The sequence below is a fragment of the Schistocerca cancellata genome, chromosome 3 (genome assembly GCF_023864275.1).
Source record: "Schistocerca cancellata isolate TAMUIC-IGC-003103 chromosome 3, iqSchCanc2.1, whole genome shotgun sequence".
Taxonomy (NCBI): Eukaryota; Metazoa; Arthropoda; class Insecta; order Orthoptera; family Acrididae; genus Schistocerca; species Schistocerca cancellata.
Window position 1 is genome coordinate 676,133,344 of NC_064628.1, and position 20,402 is coordinate 676,153,745.

A 20,402-nucleotide genomic window follows, 5' to 3' on the forward strand; every position below is an offset into this window, starting at 1 on the left:
CAACAATTATGTGTATTGACAGATCATGTCGGATGGAAGTGGGCCTCATCTGTTCACAAAATCTTCCATGACCAACCATCGCCCACTTCCCTGCAAGCAAGAAATTCTAAAGCAAAGGTCTCTTTTGCTGGCACGTCAACAGGAAGCAACTCGTGCACATGTATAATTCTGAATGGATAGCAAAGAAGGATGTTTCGTAGGATTTTACACATCGTGCTCACGGGTATGTCCAATGTTCAGGCAATTCTCTGTGCACTACACGTTTGCAAACCATTACTAGTCTCTTCCTGCATTTCTGTAGCCACTGCTTCCACTGACATCGAATCAATTCGTTTCCTCTCTTTACCAGGTTGCACACCAAAAGAACCCATCTTTCGGATTTCCAAATCATTTTCTCCAGACCCACGGCAATCATCAGACCAACGCATTTTTTCAAACTCTTCTGTGTCCGGAACTTCTGCAGAGCTACCTGCACACAGTCATCATTCTTGTAATACAGCTTTACAAGCAGAGTGTGATCCTGCATTGAGACAGTCATGGCGAACATCGCAGACATGGAAGGAGGAAAAGCCGTGTACCCGGCATGTTTATACCAACTTCAATGGGTCATGTGCATGACAGGTGTTTTCATTTACATGTTCTGACAAATACAGCACTATCTATTGATCAATTTTCATACTATTTTTTTTTCCTTCTGTCATACGTTTTCCCTCTTCTCCAATAATATTCCGTTGCAATTTGATGACATTCTGAGCAGTGGTGTTATTTCTACAGCATTTTGAAAGTTTACATTTAATTATAATCGTGCTGTAGATTTAAGTGTTGCAAAGTCTTTTCTCAAGGTATTTGTCTGGAGTGTAGCCATGTATGGAAGTGAAACATGGATGATCAACAGTTTACGCAAGAAGAGGGTAGAGGCTTTTGAACTGTGGTATTGCAGAAGAATGCTAAAGATTAGATGGGTGGACTGGGTAACTAATGAGGAGGTACTGAACAAACTGGGGAGACAAGAAATCTGTGGCACAACTTGACTAAAGGGATCAATTGATAGGACACAGTCTGAGACATCAATGGATCACCAATTTAGTACTGAAGGGAAGTGCAAGGGGTAAAAGTCATAAACGAAGACTAAGAGATGAATACATCATGTGAATTAAGAAGGGTGTAGGTTGCAGTAGTTATTCAGAGATGAAGAGGCTGGCACATGACAGAGTAGCATGGAGAGCTGCATCAAACCAGACTGAAGACTACAACAACCCACCCACAACACACAGAAGAAGAATGAGATATGAAGCATACTCACTGACTGACAATCCTTGAAAAAGCACCTAAGTAATTGGGTACCAAATTACGAAAAAGTTCATCTAAAAATGTAATTAATTTCCCAAAGACTACCTGATGAAAAAGGCATTTACAGCATTAAATAGTATGTATCTTCTTCTTCTTCTCCTCCTCCTCCTTGTTCTTCTCCTTCTTCATAATAAATGCTGTATGTATGTAATAAAAGGTTAGTTTACAACCAGCAAATGCTACAAAATATCCATTGTGGATTGGATAGATTGGAAGTCTGAGTTTAGCATTAGGATATATGGGTTTGCAATAATGTCATGAAATTAGTGGATGTGGAGAGGGCTAACAGAGTAAACTATGTAGTTTTTGCAATGCTCTTGCTCAACTAGATCACACATATGTAAGGAATAGATGAACAACATCTGTTCTGTAGTTTGTACAAAATTGTGAAAATTGAGGGAAATTGTTGTTTTCCCAATTGTGCTTTGCTTTATTGCTATGACTGTAGAACTAAATAGTTTCTCCTTGACTTTAGGCTCTATACTAACCATGAGATACAGTGATTAAGTAACTGGACCCACACTCAAAATGAACAGTGCTCTAATCTCTGGCTGGCCATTCAAATTTTGGTTACCTGTGTTTCTCTAAATCATTTAAAGCTTATGCCAGGAACATTATTTTGTCTGTTGCAAGCTTGTGCCCCATCTCTAATGACCCATCTAACTTCTTTCCTTCACTCAGCATCTTACTTTAGAGTATTTCAAAGCTGTCAAATACATATCTGTTGTTCTTATATCATAATACTGGAGTGCAGTCCAGGCAGACAAACACATTAAGTAAGGATTTACACCACTGGAGGAAGTTTTTACCTCTGGGCATATCTAGCCAAACTTTTATTTGTATCCTGACAGGTATAACTGGACATGACTAAAAGACATCTAATATGCAGATGGTAAACAACAATACTAATCTACACAGATACTTACTGCTTTCTCAGGTGTAGGAAAAAAGGAGACTCAAATGTCTCAGATCTGACCTCGCTGCCTGTCCAGGGTCTAACATAAGCTGTGGAATTAACTTTTCATATTATCAAAACCTCCAACTAATGCCATGGACCTGTCCAAAACGCAAAGATGATAAGGTGTATAATGTTCTCAATAAAATACACCCCACAGTGCTCACTGACACTTTTGTTTAAGTTTCACATTGTTATTATGCAGAATATTGTTATATAGCCTGCCAGCATTAAAAATATTAAGGAAATTAATATGGGATGTTTAGGATTCTGATCTGAAGTCTGCATCACTAAATACGGAGAAAGAAAAAAAAACTAAACTTAAAACAATATCACAGCCATAATTACAAACAACACACAAATTGCATTTAGATAAATACTACTTGAAAATATTGTCAGCCCAGTAACATGCAATGTGTGTCACATACTTACCTATGGAAAGTGATGGTTAAGGCAGTAGCATGTTCAACGTTAGGATTTGATACAACTGTTCCTAATGGATGTAGGATGTCATCAGTCTGTGTGTCTTCTGCATATGTCCACATGTACAGTGTCATTGCTCCAATCTTCAATTGATTTTTAAAATCGTATACAGTTGTATTTACCCAAGCCAAAGGATTGATGAACATCTCCTGTAGATAATAAAGTCATATGACATTAGAACATGAAGTAAATATAAGGTACTCTATTAAAATGTGATAAGGATCTATCAGAAGACATTTCTTGGTATTCACTTTCTTGGCAACTATAAGATGTTGCCCTCATTTGTGATAAAAATGTTCTACAATACTTAATAAATGAACAATTACATAATTATAGTAAAGCTACACTGTGTCATAAGAGATGTCAGTATTCTTATTTTATTAGTTTAAGGCAAAATATCTACAGTGTATTTTATGTGACTCTTCAGCCTACTTAAATAATCTAGAAATTTAAAAGTAGTTTTGTAACAGATTTTTAAAAAATAGCTTAGTTTTAAATTTGAAGACAGACTGATTTGGCCAAAACCAATAATAAGTTACATGAAATGTGATCTGGACTCTATTTCAAAAAATAACGTAGTTACATACGCAATATTATAACTGAAAGATAAAAGCCAAATGGCCTATAACAATTACACAAAATAATATTGTTACAAAATTCTGTTCCTTCCAATACCAAGATAATTGTTAGTGAATGGCTTAGCAACAGTCCAACCAAACTATACCTTTTTTCGCAAAAAGTGTCTCCCTCCATACTTATTTCCTCTCCTAGTCTTTCCATTGGCTCATCATCTCACCCTTGATGGGACCATCTAATTTGTAAGACACTTCTGCTACTTAACATTACAATTGCTTCTAGTTTTTACTCCTCTGCTTTCTTCTGCTGTTCTTATGGGACTTAGAGCAGATGAGAAACTTCTTCCTAAAGTCACACAATTTTACCATTACCCTCATGACTGCTAATGTCTCTACATTCCATACAGACAAATTATCTGGATTGTGAATCTTGAAGACTTGAGAAATGAACAGTTGAACACACAAAGAAGTGCTTCACTTTGATGCATCATGTATGCATTAATAAACTTTGATGCTCATTTACATTGTTGTGAAAGGAAGATGTAAAAACTACACCGTGTGTGCATATTTTTCAGATCAAATCTAAATAAATAATGGACATTCGAAAAAGCAAAGGAATGATGAATCACTTTGGTACAGTAATGGCACAAGCCTAGGCAAGAGGGTTCAATGCCATAAAAAGGACATCTGCAACAATACACTGGCACACCAATGCCACAGGACCTGCTGGATACCACAGCACACATGCTAGTCAGTGCCTGGTTAGTTACCGAAACCAAGGACACATCAGCACATGGTTTCTGCAGCAGCAACACCGTAACATACACACTTTGATGCAAATAAATAATGGCCACCTGTCCACGCAGGTCACTGAACTGCAAGTCATCGAGATAGCAACAGTCATAGTGTTGGCCTCTGTCGTGAGGTTGCTACCGCTCGATCGTCATCCTGACAGGACCACCAGCCAGGTGTCAAATAACAGTTGGATGGGCTGAGTGTCAAACTGAAGCTTTCATAGCCCCACCATTCGCTGCCAGCAAGATGCTGGACTAGGGTTTATTCCCTGGACATCAACACACCTGGGCAGGTCCCAGCACCCTCGATAATGGCTTAGCAGCTCAAGACCACCACTCCAGCAACTGAAGCAGTGCTACCAGAAATATTTACCATGCAAGGTCACTCCGCACTTGGGCCAAACTGAGTGTTGCAAGACACCTGACCACACCAGCAGTACATGGACTCACTGCATCAATGCTAGCCTGTGCCACATGCTGAGAGCACACAACTCTAGCTGCTCTAAGCTTGTTAGAAGAATAAATATTTTTCATGAATGCCAGCTGTCTTGCTGCAGCCACATTACTCATCCAACAGACTCCAATCATCCTCACCAACCCATCAAACCTACGATACCAAGGTAGGAGAGTCTAACACTAGACAATCTGAAGAACTGTTCTTCCAGCCCTCTGCAGCAGTCATAACACATCAGGCCACTACAGTTTGGCGTCAGAAGTGGGATCATTGGAGGTGATACCGCCGTCATTAATGCTGTCGTAAGTAGCAGCATGTGTTTTCTGTAACCCCCCTGTGGTTCCTTCGATTTATTGTTCCTCTGTTCGTGTCCATCCCCTTTTACCTTTTCTGCACAGAATATGTTAGGGATGAATGGATGTGGAGGAGGGATAGACAAGCGTAAGTAGGAGACAGTGCAGCATAATTTATGGTTGTTATGTAAGCATAAATTTAAGAATTCTCCAGAGGACTATACCAGCTGATATGTGCTTTGATGACTGCCAAGTGTCTGAGAAGTGCGTGGAACTTCTCTCTTTCTTTCTGCTTCTATATCATAATGCTTCTGCTCCTGTGATCCAATTTTTTTTAGTGAAATAGTTGTAAGCCATAGTCTAGTGCTCATGGAATAAAAATAGATCAGTGTCACAATAATGTCTTTGATTGGATTCTTTGTCTTCTCATAATGCAATGCTGACTCAAAGCAGCGTAGCAAGGCACTAAGAATCCACATTAATGCGAATCGGTCATTGGCCATGATGCAACTGTTATACCGCTCCTGGTCCCTCAAAGGTCAGTTGATATGATAGCAGAGAATCTACGCAGGATAACTGTTGGAATCAGTGTGAGGAATAGGGAGTAATGGAAGTGTGTATTGGCTTTCAGGGAAATATAACGAGAAAAACAGGTTACCAAGTAATAGGAGTTGAGTTAAGGGGCACCAGTCACAGCTGGTAGAGAGGCTTGTGGTTAAATAAATATGTCAGTGGTACCACAGAGCTCACAAAGCACAATACGTTGAACAGGTCTCTCAGGAACGAGGGATGAAGTTTTAAGATTTTTTAAAGTAATGTTAAGTTCTTCTTGTTGGAATTCACGGTGTAGAGGAAGATGTAATAGGCTATTAAGATAATAAGTAAAGTGGGACATAAGATGACTATGTTGATGAAGCTAGGAACACAGTTGGAGAGGACGATTTCTGGAAATGAGTGAGTATGTAGTTCAGTAAGGTTAGACAAATCAAGTGGGAGTAATGTTGTTGCACACCTTCCAGAATCCTAAAACCCTATCCCTATGAGTTTGTTTGGCACTGCTACCAAACTGAAAACTCAGAGACACAGACTGTAAGTATGTTATGTACTCCTCAGGAAGAGTGCTACAGGAAGCATAAGTGAATTACATACAAGTTACCTTATGCATACTTGGTGCGGACAAAATTCAAAGCATGAGCCTGGTGTTTGTTCACACGAGAGGTCAAAGCCGTAAAAATGACATTTGCAGCAATATGCTGATGCAGCATTATGCTACAACACCTGCTGGATGCTGCCATCTACCTGCTGGTCAGTGTCAGGCTAATTACTGAAATTAGGAAGACTTTGGCACTCAGCTTATGTGACATCTGTGGCAGCAGCACCACAACAAACCTGCTTTGGCACATGTAAATGCTGGCCACCTGGCCAGGCAGGTCATCAAATTAGCACATCAGCAGCAGTCAGAGTGGCGGCCTCCACCGTGAGGTCACTACTTCTCCACCATCATCCTGACAGGACTACCTGCCAGGGGGACCAGCCACTGCCAGATAGCCTGAGAGTTGAACTGAGGCCCTCCTAGTCACCAAGCCACAGGGATGCTTGCCAGACACAGGTGCCGCCAGCCAGTTGCCATACCAGAGTTCACTCGTCAGACATCCGAGCTCTGTCCCTCACCACTGGTAGGCAGGCCCTGGCCACCCCTCTAACAGAATGTCAATTCAATACCACCATGCCGAGATTTGACATAGCACTGCCAGGAAAGTTTACGACCTGAGGTTGCACTGTGTAAAAGCCAAACTGAGTGTGGCAGCTACTGACATATTCACAGCAATGCTTCACTGCCAATGTCCATGCCTGTGGAGTTTCCATGAACATTGCCTGTCAAGCTGCAACTACCTTAATCCTCCAAAGGATCCCTGTGACATCAGTCGACAATGCCCAGTGGAAGAGCTGGATGACACCCTGAAAACCTGAAGGATGACTCTTCCACCCCTCCTGGTCTTAGCACACCAGGTCACTACAGTGTCTAGAACAATTACTCAAAACTCATTCCACAGTATGATAAGCAGGTGGTGTGGTGTATATTTTGGCAACTTTAAACACTATAAGAAGTTTTTTGAAAACGAAGTATTTCACAATAACACTGTTGTATAAAACATTCTCGGACTTCTTACTGCATCAGTTCAGGGTAAAACTTCGAGCTTTTGATGATTACCTCCATCATCTTCATCAGGAACAACACACTGTCAAAATTGCTGCTGTGGTGGCCTTATAAGGCCAAAGATGGTTTCTGATTGGTCAGTAAACACAGTGGCAACTTTGACAGTCAGTTTCTCCTGATGAAGACGATGGAGGTAATCGTCGAACTCTCATGGTTTTACACTGAACTGAAGTGGCAAGAAGTCCATGGATGTTTTATACACTATAACAAATTGTCACAGCTCACCAGCCTTCACTTACACCCAAACCTCCAGATGTCAGACACTCGGAACGGTACTAAACACTGTATGTCGATAGAGTATCAACCAAAACACCAATTTAGTTCATGGTGTATGCTGTCATCCTCTAGAACATGCATAAACAGTAATTAAAAGTAACAGAACTATAGAGCCCAGTAAGAGTGTGTCTTGAGCAAATGACACAAAGATCTTGCATAGCTGAGTCTGTAGAACGTCAGATTGTCAAGCCAAACGTTCTGTGCTCAAATCCCACCAGTTAAAAACTTTTTTAAAAGTTGTTTATGCATGAAACTGTTATAAGGGAAGATATTTCCCTGATATGTAAAAAGACTTCTCGGAGTTTGTAGCAATGTTCTTTTGGCAGTCTGCTTTCGTTTCATTAGTTGAAAGTAGCAAGCTTATCGATTACATTTGTATAGCTAGGTTTGCTACTTTCAACTAACGAAGCAAAAGCAGACTGCCAAAAGAACATTGCTGCAAACTCCCAGAAGTCTTTTTACATGTCAGGAAAATGTTCTCCATTTATAACAGTTTCATGCATAAACAGTTAAAAACAATCGTAGTCAGTGGGGCTTGAACACAGGGCCTTTCGATCAATGATCCAACGTTCAAACGACTCACCTACACAAGATCTTTGTGTCATTTGCTCACAGACGTGCTTTTACTATGCTGCGTAGTTCTGCTGTTACTTTTAATCATCATTTACGCATGTTCTACTACATGACAGCGCGCAGCATGAACTAAATCAGTGTTTTGGTTGATATTCTATAGACATACAATGTTTGGTACCAATTTGAGTGACTGACATCAGGAGGTTTGGGTGTTACAGGTTGGACACAGGCTTTGTCCTAGTACAGTGGGTAGCCTAATACCCTCATTGTGGACTGTATCTAATACTTTTGGTTTTCGTTTTTTCCTTTTTTTTTTAACGACACGTTGACAAAGAGGTCATTAGGGACGGAGCGCAAGCTCGGGTTAGGGAAGGATGGGGAAGGAAATCGGCCGTGCACTTTCAAAGGAACCATCCCGGCATTTGCCTGAAACGATTTAGGGAAATCACGGAAAACCTAAATCAGGATGGCTGGAGACGGGATTGAACCGTCGTCCTCCCGAATGCGAGTCCAGTGTGCTAACCACTGCGCCACCTCGCTTGGTCTAATACTTTTGGATATAATAGTTTGGTAGGTCTATAATCAAGTCACAATTGTACAAAGGCTCTCAGTGAGGTTTGTCTATTACTCTTGTTTTGTGGCTAATGTGTTTTAACACCTAAAGGGATTTTGACAATGTATTCCTTAGGTTTAGTAACAACATCAACAAATTCGAGGCCTCAAAACATCACTATTTCTTTACAATTTAGAAGAGTTTCATTTACTCTTAATCAGTTAACTTTAAAAAAAACAAGGTTTCAGTGTCATTAGTAGTTGTGGTCTTCAGTCCAAAAACTAGTTTGATGCAGCTCTCCATGCTACTGTATCCTGTGCGAGCTTCTTCATCTCCAAATAACTACGGCAACCTACATCCTTCTGAATCTGCTTACTGTATCTGTTGGTCTCTCTCTACAATTTTCACCCCCCCCCCTCCCCAAAACACACACACACACACACACACACACACACACACACACTCACTCACTCACTCACTCACTCTTCCCTACAATACTAAATTGGTGATTCCTTGATGTCTCAGAATGTGTCCTATCGACCAATCCTTTCTTTTGGTATGGTTGTGCCACAAATTTCTTGTCTGCCCAATACCATTCAGTACCTTCTCATTAGGTACATGATCTACCAATCTAATGTTCAACATTCTTCTGGAGCACCACATTTCAAAAGCTTCTGTTCAATTTTTTGTCCAAACTATTTATTGTCAATGTTTCACTTCCACACATGGCTTCACTCCACACACATATCTTTAAAAAAGACTTCCTAACACTTGATTCAATACAAATTTCTCTTCTTCAGAAATGCTTTTCTTGCCATTGCTAGCCTACACTTTATATCCTCTCTACTTTGGTCATCAAGTGGCGCCACTAAATTAGTAGACTGTACTGTGTAGCAGCACCAGCTTGCGGTCCCATTCCCAATATCTATGAGGATGAGTTGGTATCTGTAGGTTGTGTCCTCAGAAGTTCTTTGCTTTCCACGTGGGAAAAGTATATCTAAAAACAAAGATGATGTGACTTACCAAACGAAAGTGCTGGCAGGTCGATAGACACACAAACAAACACAAACATACGCACAAAATTCAAGCTTTCGCAACCCACGGTTGCTTCGTCAGGAAAGAGGGAAGGAGAGGGAAAGATGAAAGGATGTGGGTTTTAAGGGAGAGGGTAAGGAGTCATTCCAATCCCGGGAGCGGAAAGACTTACCTTAGGGAAAAAAAGGACAGGTATACTCGCACACACACCCATATTCAACCGCACATACACAGACACGATGTCTGTGTATGTGCGGTTGGATATGGGTGTGCGTGCGAGTGTATACCTGTCCTTTTTTCCCCCTAAGGTAAGTCTTTCCCGAATTTCTCCATCCTTTAACGTGTTTTGGCGGCAACACAACCACCTAACCTTTGTGCACATCGTTGTCTACCAACCCAAGTTCACCACAGGATCAACATAGCCCAGCTTTAACCAACACTTTTTCGCCTTTTTTCACAACAGATCTCCAGTTACTTTCTCCAGTTATTTTCATTTTCATTTCAACCTCATGTTACACTTTCCACCTTCTAATACCATGTCACCCTCACAACACCCCCACAACGACCCCATTAAGTTTTATTTACATTCCCTCCGCAAACATGCCTTCACCCTAGCCAGATTACGCTCGCATATTTTATTTTCTCAGGCTTGTCTAACATTTGGCATCACCCCTAAAGGCCCCACACTTAAAGTTCCCATCTCTGGCTGCAACCCTTCTTTCAATCAGTCCCTATACCAGTTCCAAACTGAACAATCCATTGCCCTCACCCACCTAATCCTTCACCTACACATCAACTCAGCCAATGAACACACCCGTCAACTCCTATCCTTAATAAAAGTCCTCAATCTTTCCTCTCCCACATCCACACCGGCTGTTCAGAGCATCCTCCTTACAGGCCAACCGCAAATTAGAACAGCATGCCACCCTTCACCTCAAAAAACTATCCAATCTCCTGGTTTCCCACCTCCGGAAAGGCAACTCACTCACCCTTCACAACCTTTCCAGCAAACCTCAACCTCCTCTCATTGCACACAAACCCAGTCTCTCCCATCTACTCAATCTCCCACTTACAGCTCCACTCCCTCCAAAACCTCAAAATTCCAATCAACACAATCCGGTACCACAACACCCTAATTCAGTAGTTAACCTTTCCTCCAAACCTCTCTTCCAATCCGAAACCTCTGTCCTATCCAAAGGCCTCACCTTCAGCCCCATTCCCAGATTCAACCAAACAGCCCTCGTCAAAGATTTACTGTCCTACACTCGTACTCTCTGCTGGAAGTATCACTTTGCCACGAAGAAAAATGATCCTAATCTTACCCCTAATGATCCAACTCCCCAAGACACTATCCAAATTGAACCCTGCCTGGAACAGTTCTGTCCTCCGTCACAGCGGGACCCACCTCCTCTTCCTCAAAGTCACCCTCTCCAAACCTTCCAGGAATTTCTGACTTCCAGCCTTGCCTCTCAATCCTTCTTAAAAAACCTTAATCCTACTCCCAACATCACCACTGCTGAAGCCCAGGCCATCCGTGATCTGAAGGCTGACCGGTCCATCGTCATTCTTCCGGCGGACAAGGGTTCCACGACCATGGTACTTGATCGTCGGGAGTATGTGACTGAGGGACTGCGTCAGCTTTCAGACAACACCACATACAAAGTTTGCCAAGGTAATCCCATTCCTGATGTCCAGGTGGAGCTTCAAGGAATCCTCAGAACCTTAGGCCCCCTACAAAACCTTTCACCTGACTCCATCAACCTCCTGAACCCACCAACACCCCGCACCCCTACCTTCTACCTTCTTCCTAAAATTCACAAACCCAATCATCCCGGCCGCCCCATTGTAGCTGGTTACCAAGCCCCCACAGAACATATCTCTGCCTACGTAGATCAACACCTTCAACCCATTACATGCAGTCTCCCATCCTTCATCAAAGACACCAACCACTTTCTCGAACACCTGGAAGAATCCTTACCCAATCCGTTACCCCCGGAAACCATCCTTGTAACCATTGATGCCACTTCCTTATACACAAATACCCCGCACATCCAGGGCCTCGCTGCGATGGAGCACTTCCTTTCACGCCGATCACCTGCCACCCTACCTAAAACCTCTTTCCTCATTACCTTAGCCAGCTTCATCCTGACCCATAACTTCTTCACTTTTGAAGACCAGACATACCAACAATTAAAGGGAACAGCCATGGGTACCAGGATGGCCCCCTCGTACGCCAACCTATTCATGGGTCACTTAGAGGAAGCCTTCTTGGTTACCCAGGCCTGCCAACCCAAAGTTTGGTACAGATTTATTGATGACATCTTCATGATCTGGACTCACAGTGAAGAAGAACTCCAGAATTTCCTCTCCAACCTCAACTCCTTTGGTTCCATCAGATTCACCTGGTCCTACTCCAAATCCCATGCCACTTTCCTTGATGTTGACCTCCACCTGTCCAATGGCCAGCTTCACACGTCCGTCCACATCAAACCCACCAACAAGCAACAGTACCTCCATTATGACAGCTGCCACCCATTCCACATCAAACGGTCCCTTCCCTACAGCCTATGTCTTCGTGGCAAACGAATCTGCTCCAGTTCGGAATCCCTGAACCATTACACCAACAACCTGACAACAGCTTTCGCATCCCACAACTACCCTCCCGACCTGGTACAGAAGCAAATAACCAGAGCCACTTCCTCATCCTCTCAAACCCAGAACCTCCCACAGAAGAACCACAAAAGTGCCCCACTTGTGACAGGATACTTTCCGGGACTGGATCAGACTCTGAATGTGGCTCTCCAGCAGGGATACGACTTCCTCAAATCCTGCCCTGAAATGAGATCCATCCTTCATGAAATCCTCCCCACTCCACCAAGAGCGTCTTTCCGCCGTCCACCTAACCTACGTAACCTCTTAGTTCATCCCTAAGAAATCCCCAAACCACCTTCCCTACCCTCTGGCTCCTACCCTTGTAACCGCCCCCGGTGTAAAACCTGTCCCATGCACCCTCCCACCACCACCAACTCCAGTCCTGTAACCCGGAGGGTGTACACGATCAAAGGCAGAGCCACGTGTGAAAGCACCCACGTGATCTACCAACTGACCTGCCTGCACTGTGACGCATTCTATGTGGGAATGACCAGCAACAAACTGTCCATTCGCATGAATGGACACAGGCAGACAGTGTTTGTTGGTAATGAGGATCACCCTGTGGCTAAACATGCCTTGGTGCACGGCCAGCACATCTTGGCACAGTGTTACACCGTCCGGGTTATCTGGATACTTCCCACAAACACCAACCTATCCGAACTCCAGAGATGGGAACTTGCTCTTCAATATATCCTCTCTTCCCGTTATCCTCCAGGCCTCAATATCTGCTAATTTCAAGTTGCCGCCACTCATACCTCACCTGTCAAAACTCTTTGCCTCTGTATATGTCTGCTTGTGTCTGTACATGTGTGTGTGTGTGTGTGTGTGTGTGTGTGTGTGTGTGTGTGTGTGTATACCCGTCCTTTTTTCCCCCCTAAGGTAAGTCTTTCCGCTCCCGGGATTGGAATGACTCCTTACCCTCCCCCTTAAAACCCAAATCCTTTCGTCTTTCCCTCTCCTTCCCCCTTTCCTGACGAGGCAACCGTTGGTTGCGAAAGCTAGAATTTTGTGTGTATGTTTGTGTTTGTTTGTGTGTCTATCGACGTGCCAGCGCTTTCGTTTGGTAAGTCACATAATCTTTGTTTTTAGATACACACACACACACACACACACACACACACACACACACACACACACACAGGTTTGCTGACCCGAGAAGGGAGGCACCAAGTTTGGTGGCAGCATCGCGACAAGAGGCGGTCATGAGGTCTGAGCGGCTGAAGCCATGAGCTACACAAGGAGGGCCTGCACAGGGGAAGGATCCTGGAGTACTTCACCGGATTCTGTGTCGACAACAAGCAGCAGGCCGACGTCCCATCAGTTGACTGGCAACATTTGTGTCGGATGACTGCTCGTGGCCTGGCTGCCCCCTTCTACCTGGCTGTCAACAGCACCAATCAGTAAACGCCACGACGCACTGTGGATCCATGGAGCTGCTTGCTGATAAAGGGGAGTAACTTTCTGTAATCCTTGTGGTGATTGGTGTCATTGTCTACCTGACCTCCTAATTATTTTCTGGTTTGTACCTGCCCTCAGAGTTTTACTCAGGCATCTCTTTGGTCGTAAATATAGACCGGAGTATTGTACTAGACACTAGTTGTAGTTTGAAAATTTGTTCTGATATTATATTCCCCTTCCTTTCTAGTTCATACCCAATCATTAATGTTTTAATGAATCAGCTCCTGGTTGGAAACACACTCTGAACAATTGTACCAAGGCACAGGTTGCCATTAAACAAACAGGGTCTTGCCGTTAGATTTAGATGCTAACCAGTTCAATTCCTTGATTGTAACTGTATTTGAGATAATCTGAACTACCTGTTGTACTAAGCTGTGCATTCCTGCCTTTGAAAAACCAGGTCATTATTGCTGTATTTTTAACTGGATCTTGTGGTTCCACCAAGTGAGTCTCTTGTAAAAAGTGCTCATACGTAACGTTTTAAAATGTTCCTTCAGAGCGGCCTTCGTAACTGAAAAGCAGTCTAACTATTGACATATTAATGGCCAATTGTCACCAGGACTTTAGTCAGAATAAGGATGTCAAAAGGGAGGGCTTGGGATCCAGTCGCACCTTGTTCCTGATTGAAATGAAAAGGTTGCTCGCTTTGAAGCAAGCCTTATCATTTTCATAACTGTTTCCTTATTTGTTTAACCTTTAAGCATAGGTGCACATCTTAACCCCGAACCTTTGCACATACTGTTTCCAAATAATATGTTATCAATATTACTTATATGTTTCCATGTGTTGCAAAAGGGCATTTAATAAGAGAAGCTGTGTACAGCACGATAGTAAACACCACTGTTTCACCCCATACTGGGCTGTCTTCAGGACCGGGGCCTTGTAATTACTGCCATGTTGTTCTTGTTTGGATTTCTCTTGTAAAAGCTTATTCATTTCACACATTTGTTAATTTGTAAAGAAAACAAATTTACTATTATATAACGTTAAAAAAACTGGTTGTGTTAAAAGGAAGTTACACTGGTGGGTCCTCCCTTCCACATTTTCCTTAATATCAGTAAATAACATGTCACAGTCATCATCAGTTATTTTACTGCCCAAACAACAAAACTCGTCTACTTCTTTCACTGTCTTGTTTCCTAATCTAATCCCCTCAGCATCACCTGATTTAATTACACTACATTCCATTATCTTTGTTTTACTTTTGTTGGTGTTCATCTTATATCCTCCTTTCAAGACACTGTCCATACTCCTTCCCTGGTCTTCCAAGTCCTTTGCTGTCTCTGATAGAATTACAATGTCATCAGCAAACCTCAAAGTTTTTTATTTCTTCTCCCTGAAATTGCTACTCCAAATTTTTCTTTGGTTTCCTTTACTGCTTGCTCAATGTACAGATTAAATATCATTGTGGGTCGGGTACAACACTGTCTCACTCCCTTCTCAACCACTGCTTCCTTTTCACAGCCATCGACTCGTTATACCTGTCATCTGGTTTCTGTACAAGTTGTAAATGGCTTTTTGCTCCCCATATTTTACATCTGCTAGCATCACAATTACAAAGAGAGTATTCCAGTCAATACTGTCAAAAGTTTTCTCTACATCTACAAATGCTATAAAAGTAGATTTGCCTTTCCTTAAATTGTCTTCTAAGATAAGTCACAGGGTCAATATTGCCTCGCATGTTCCTACATTTCTTCAGTATCCACACCGATCTTCCCCAATGTGAGCTATCACATTTTCCATTCTTCTGTAAAGAATTCATTACTTTTTTTCAGTCAAAAACTTAAAACTGGGTTTTTCTGATGACTTTAGCCCCATAACTGCTAGATGCAGCTACCTTGTAATTCTTACATGAACGGCAGAAAATCAAATGTCATCCACAAATAAGAAGCACTGCATGGAATTATTACTGTGGATGATCTATTATTGTCAGTGAATGAGAAACTGTTGTACATCTTCGAGGGCTACCATTCTTCTGTTGAAAATGAACTTGCACTTTACCCACTCAGTGTGGAATAGAGAAGTCGATACAAGGACAGCAAACTTTCTCATAAAAATTCATGCATGGATCTGTCTTCACTTAGTATTGTTAATTCACGTCCCCTTTAGACTGAAGAAACAAGATATTAGGTATTAGGTGATGCCTGCACAAAAACACTTGTTATACTGCTCCCAACAGCAGAGCCAGGTTAACAATGGTAGAATGACATTACCAAACCCATAATAGTGGCAAGTGAGGACCTGATGAATTCTAGGAACCTACCGCAGAAGTAGTTAACCGTATGTTCCAAAGGCTTTCCTGAAAATCCCTTGGTGTTAGCATTACACTGGGTGGGTACAGTTCTTCCCTTGTTTAATATGGAAATTGAAACAGCTTCTAGCCACAACCTGGGACATTTTCAGGTCACCTTCATTTACTTACATAACATGATGAAACCTTCCTTAGCATTTACTGCATGGTGAAGCTACACACTAAATGGCTTTGGTCATGACTTGGTAAAGTATCATTGCTCATCAGTGATCATTTAGTGGTGAGGGTGGTCCTGCCACAACTACTCCTTTATCTGTTTTATCATATGATTGTGTTTGTCCTAACTAGCCAACATGTTGTAATGTTCTCAATAATATGACTGCATATGCATCTTTCCAGAGTCATCCATGCCTAACTCTCACAAAGCAGACACTCACCATTGCATCTTAATGGACAGGTTGTCCCTAAGTCATTCTGACAATGGTGTGATGGAAGCTTTAGGAGCATCTTTGTAACAAATCTACCAGGGACATTTCATTTCAAACCTTTCAAATCTACCCAAGATGACTGATGGTGATGTGACTGTGAAGTGGAAAATGCCTAGGAAGAATAAAAGCTGAACCAAGAACAGGTAGACCTCATGCACTAATGGATAGGGACCATACAGGGACCACTGGGCATTGCAAAGAGTAAACCACTTTTAAAAATAACTTTCAAGAGAGGGGAAGCACAGCTCGGAGACACGGGGGACGACAATTAAAAAATGCTCAACTCAATAACCATTCAAATTATCATAAAAATTATAACAATTAAAAAAGTGAAGAATGCTCAGGTGTCTCCAAAACCCGCATAGCTGCACAAACCTGCTTTATTTGCAACTAGCAGATTAACATCGGTATAGATACATCTACAAGTTTATAAGGGTTATATTTTCATAATGTAGATGGACAATTACGGAGTCCCGGCATTCAGCAAGTTACCCATGTCAAGAATCACACCACAATGGTGGGTATGATATGCATATATATGCCATGTTGCTATCCGTTTTATACAGCTGGTGTCTACCAATCCTGTAATATATCCTATGAGGTGTTATCTCGCCTGGCTCATTCAGCAGCCATGCTTTGCACACTTTCAACAAACATCTTTTGGGTGTACTTAATTTTACTATGACAACCCACCTCTGTGGTTTGATTCTTAACATCGGTAACTTCCTGAATGGTAGGATGCTGTAATGTCCATCTGCATTATGAAAATACAACCATTATAAACCTGAAGATGTGTCTATACTGCCATGAAACTGGCAGTTGCAAATAAAGACCCTTCATACAGCTATGCGGCTTTTAGAAATGGCTCATCATTCTTGCCTTTTTTAATTATTGTAATTTTTATGAAAATGTAAATGGTTATTGAGTGGAGTGCTTTTTTAATTGTTGTTCACAGTTGCAAAGAGTGGTTACAAAAAAACACCAAAAGTAGTCATTCATGAGTTCCAGAGTGCTACCAGCACTCCAATTAGCAACATGATTGCATTTATTGATTTTAAAAAAAAGTGGAGTACAATGATTGTGTAGCTCCTCATAGGCCAAACATTTCTGTGGCCAATGCTAAGCGATGCTTGAGTTCATGTACAGAAAAATGCCACTAGACAGTGGATGATCGAAAATGAGTGGTTTGGTGCAATATATCACACTATACCCTGTGGAAATCTGATGGAAGGGATTTTGTGAATGCGTGGAGGAAGTTACCCACCATCAGGTGTAATGCTAAAAGTGATGTACAGAGGAGGTAGTGTTATGGCATGAGAGTGAGCTTCACGGTTATGATGTGGTCCTCTTATCGCACTTAAGAAAACAATAAATGTGGACGGATATGAACACATTGTACAGTATTGTGTACTGCATACATTAGATGAACAATTTGAAGGTGATTACTTGTATCAACATGTTGTGTCCTGAATGAATCTTCACTCTGCAGTTGACTGTGTGCTGATATGAAACCTCCTGCAGATTAAAACTATGTGCCGGACCAAGACTCGAACTCAAGACCAGAGTAACAGTCCAGCACACACTTTTAATCTGCCAGGAAGTTTCATGTTGTATCCTGTCATTCAGCATCATCTGTGGAGCAATGGCTTGTGGATAATAATATTCCTGAAATGGGATGGTCTGCCCAGCATCCTGAACTGAACCCAATGAACACCTTTGGGATAAGTTAGTAAATCAATTTTGCCCAGTGTCCAACATCACTACCTTCTCTGGTTTGGGCTTTTGAGGAGGATAAGCTGCCATTTCCCCATAGATATTCAGGCACTGCATTTAAAGTATAGCAGCGTTCAATCTGTCACAAAGGCAAAAGGTAGATGCTGCCCTATTAATGTTCAGTAATAGGTGTCTTGATAATTTTGATCAGGTAATGTCATGTGTAGTTCAGCATGCTGAGCAACTGTTTTGTCAGTTTCATTTCAGGGTCTGTTCAGTTTGGTGCACTCAGTAGAGCGCAAGTCATCAAATGTCTTCCCCTGAGCATGTTACAAGTTTAATGGTTGGGAATGGCCTTACAGCAGTTGTGATGTATGTATGCTACTTCACACTGAGAATATATATTTATTCTGACAATAAGTGGCCACCATAAGAGCTTAAGCTCTGTAGAAAATGGTAACAGAGCACCATGGCCTATTCTGAAGGCAAGGAGAAAATTTCTCAGCCTGGCAGTGAACCAATGTCAGTTAAGTAAAAAAGTACTTTTTTTACATATTCTTTTTTAGGTCAATGTATTCTGTCCAACATCATTCCACTGAGAATATTCCATACAAAATAACCATCTATGACTACCATGAGATCTTCACTGGATACAAAATATTTTATAATTCATTCTTTTATAAGTGGTGATGGATGGGTCTCAGATGTGAGAACAAGTAAAAGTTAGAGACAGCTAAAACTTGAGTTTTCTAATATCTACATCTATACTCCGTAAACCACTGTGAAATGTATGGCAGAGGGTACGTCTCATTGTGCCAGTTAACAGAGTTTCCCATGATTCCATTCACTTATGGAGTGCAGGAAGAATGGTTGATTGAATGCCTCTGTGCATGCTGCAATTATTCTGATCTTGTCCTCACGATCACTATGTGAGTGATATGTAGTGTATTGTGGTATATTCCTAAAGTCATCTTTTAAAGCCGGTTCTTGACTTCAACAGCAGACATTCTCAGAACAGTTTATGTCTATGTGCAGGAGTCTACCAGTTCAGTTTCTTTGCCATCTCTGTGACACTCTTCCATGGGTCAAACAGACCTGTGGCCATGCTGCATACATTCAGTTGTTGCAAAACAATCGGTATGCACAGGTCCAACTTCGAGATATGTCACACCCTGAGGGGCACATACAATAACTCAGTAACATTTTATTTCAAAAACAACATACAATCAGGAATTTTTTTGAACAACATTAATGTTTAATATTACCCACTGAAGTACTGTTCACAAATTTTACATTTTGTTACTACCGTACCCATAAACAGTTGGGTACTGTTCAAAATGTTCAGCAGTAAGATTGTGTTGTAAAACACTTAAAACATTTTTATAAGCAGAAAAAGACCATTCTACGGCACTTGTTTCTGGCACAAGTTTACCCATTCCATTAATAAAACTATCAATATGAGACAAGGATTCAAAGCTTGAGTTATTGTTCAAAATGTTTTCAAACTATTCTTTAAGTTTTCTCAGGAATACCTCCAGCAATGAGGAGTTCACTAGGCTAATTTTATTGGTTAAATGAAAGGATTCATTCAACACTTTTTTTTTTAGTACTGGAAGCAATAATTAAATGCTTCCTTGCACTGGCAAACTGCCAAAGCCTCTGCTCTATCAAAGTCATATACTACACCTCTGATGGCCTCAAAACATTCATTGTAGAACAACACAGCTTTGACCCACATACTCCAATCAGTTACCACTGGTTCTGCATGTAAAGGCACATTTGGTAGTTTTCCTTCCTAGGTCTTTATGCAAGCAGGTGCCTTAAGAAACACTTTATTTGTGGATGAAATCAGTTTATTTACATTCACAAACATGGATCGTAGTTCTTCAGCAAGGCGATTTACTCTGTGCTCGAAGTACATCACATGAATGAAATTGGGATAAAATGCTTAGAGTGTTTTTGCTGCTTTGATCATATAGGAAGCAGCATCTAAGAGAAACACCCTTTCACCTGCAGAAGATTCTGGAAATAATATTCTAATATTCTCATTCACAAATCTGGTGTGCACCAACAGTTAAATTTCCAATGTAACGACCACAAGTGTCAGTAGTGTCAGTAGTTCAAGTCTCCGTCGGGCACACAGTTTTAATCTGCCAGGAAGTTTCACAAGTGTCAGTAGTTTAGTCAACTGAAAGCCAAATAAAGTTGTCCTCAAGTTCTTTGCATATTTCTTCCAGAACATGTTGGTAAAATGTCACTATATAATGTTTATGTAACATTG

The 20,402-nt window shown here is 41.5% G+C and overlaps 1 protein-coding gene across 1 annotated transcript in view; it reads right to left on the minus strand.

Moving 5' to 3' along the window:
- The window catches only part of LOC126175650 (phosphatidylinositol 4,5-bisphosphate 3-kinase catalytic subunit delta isoform), a 178,729-nt gene that overhangs the window by 110,113 nt on the left and 48,214 nt on the right, over positions 1-20,402 (minus strand). Inside the window, exon 8 of the mRNA XM_049922542.1 lies at positions 2,738-2,937. Coding sequence (XP_049778499.1) covers positions 2,738-2,937 — 200 coding nt within the window. The remainder of the gene's footprint in view (positions 1-2,737; positions 2,938-20,402) is intronic.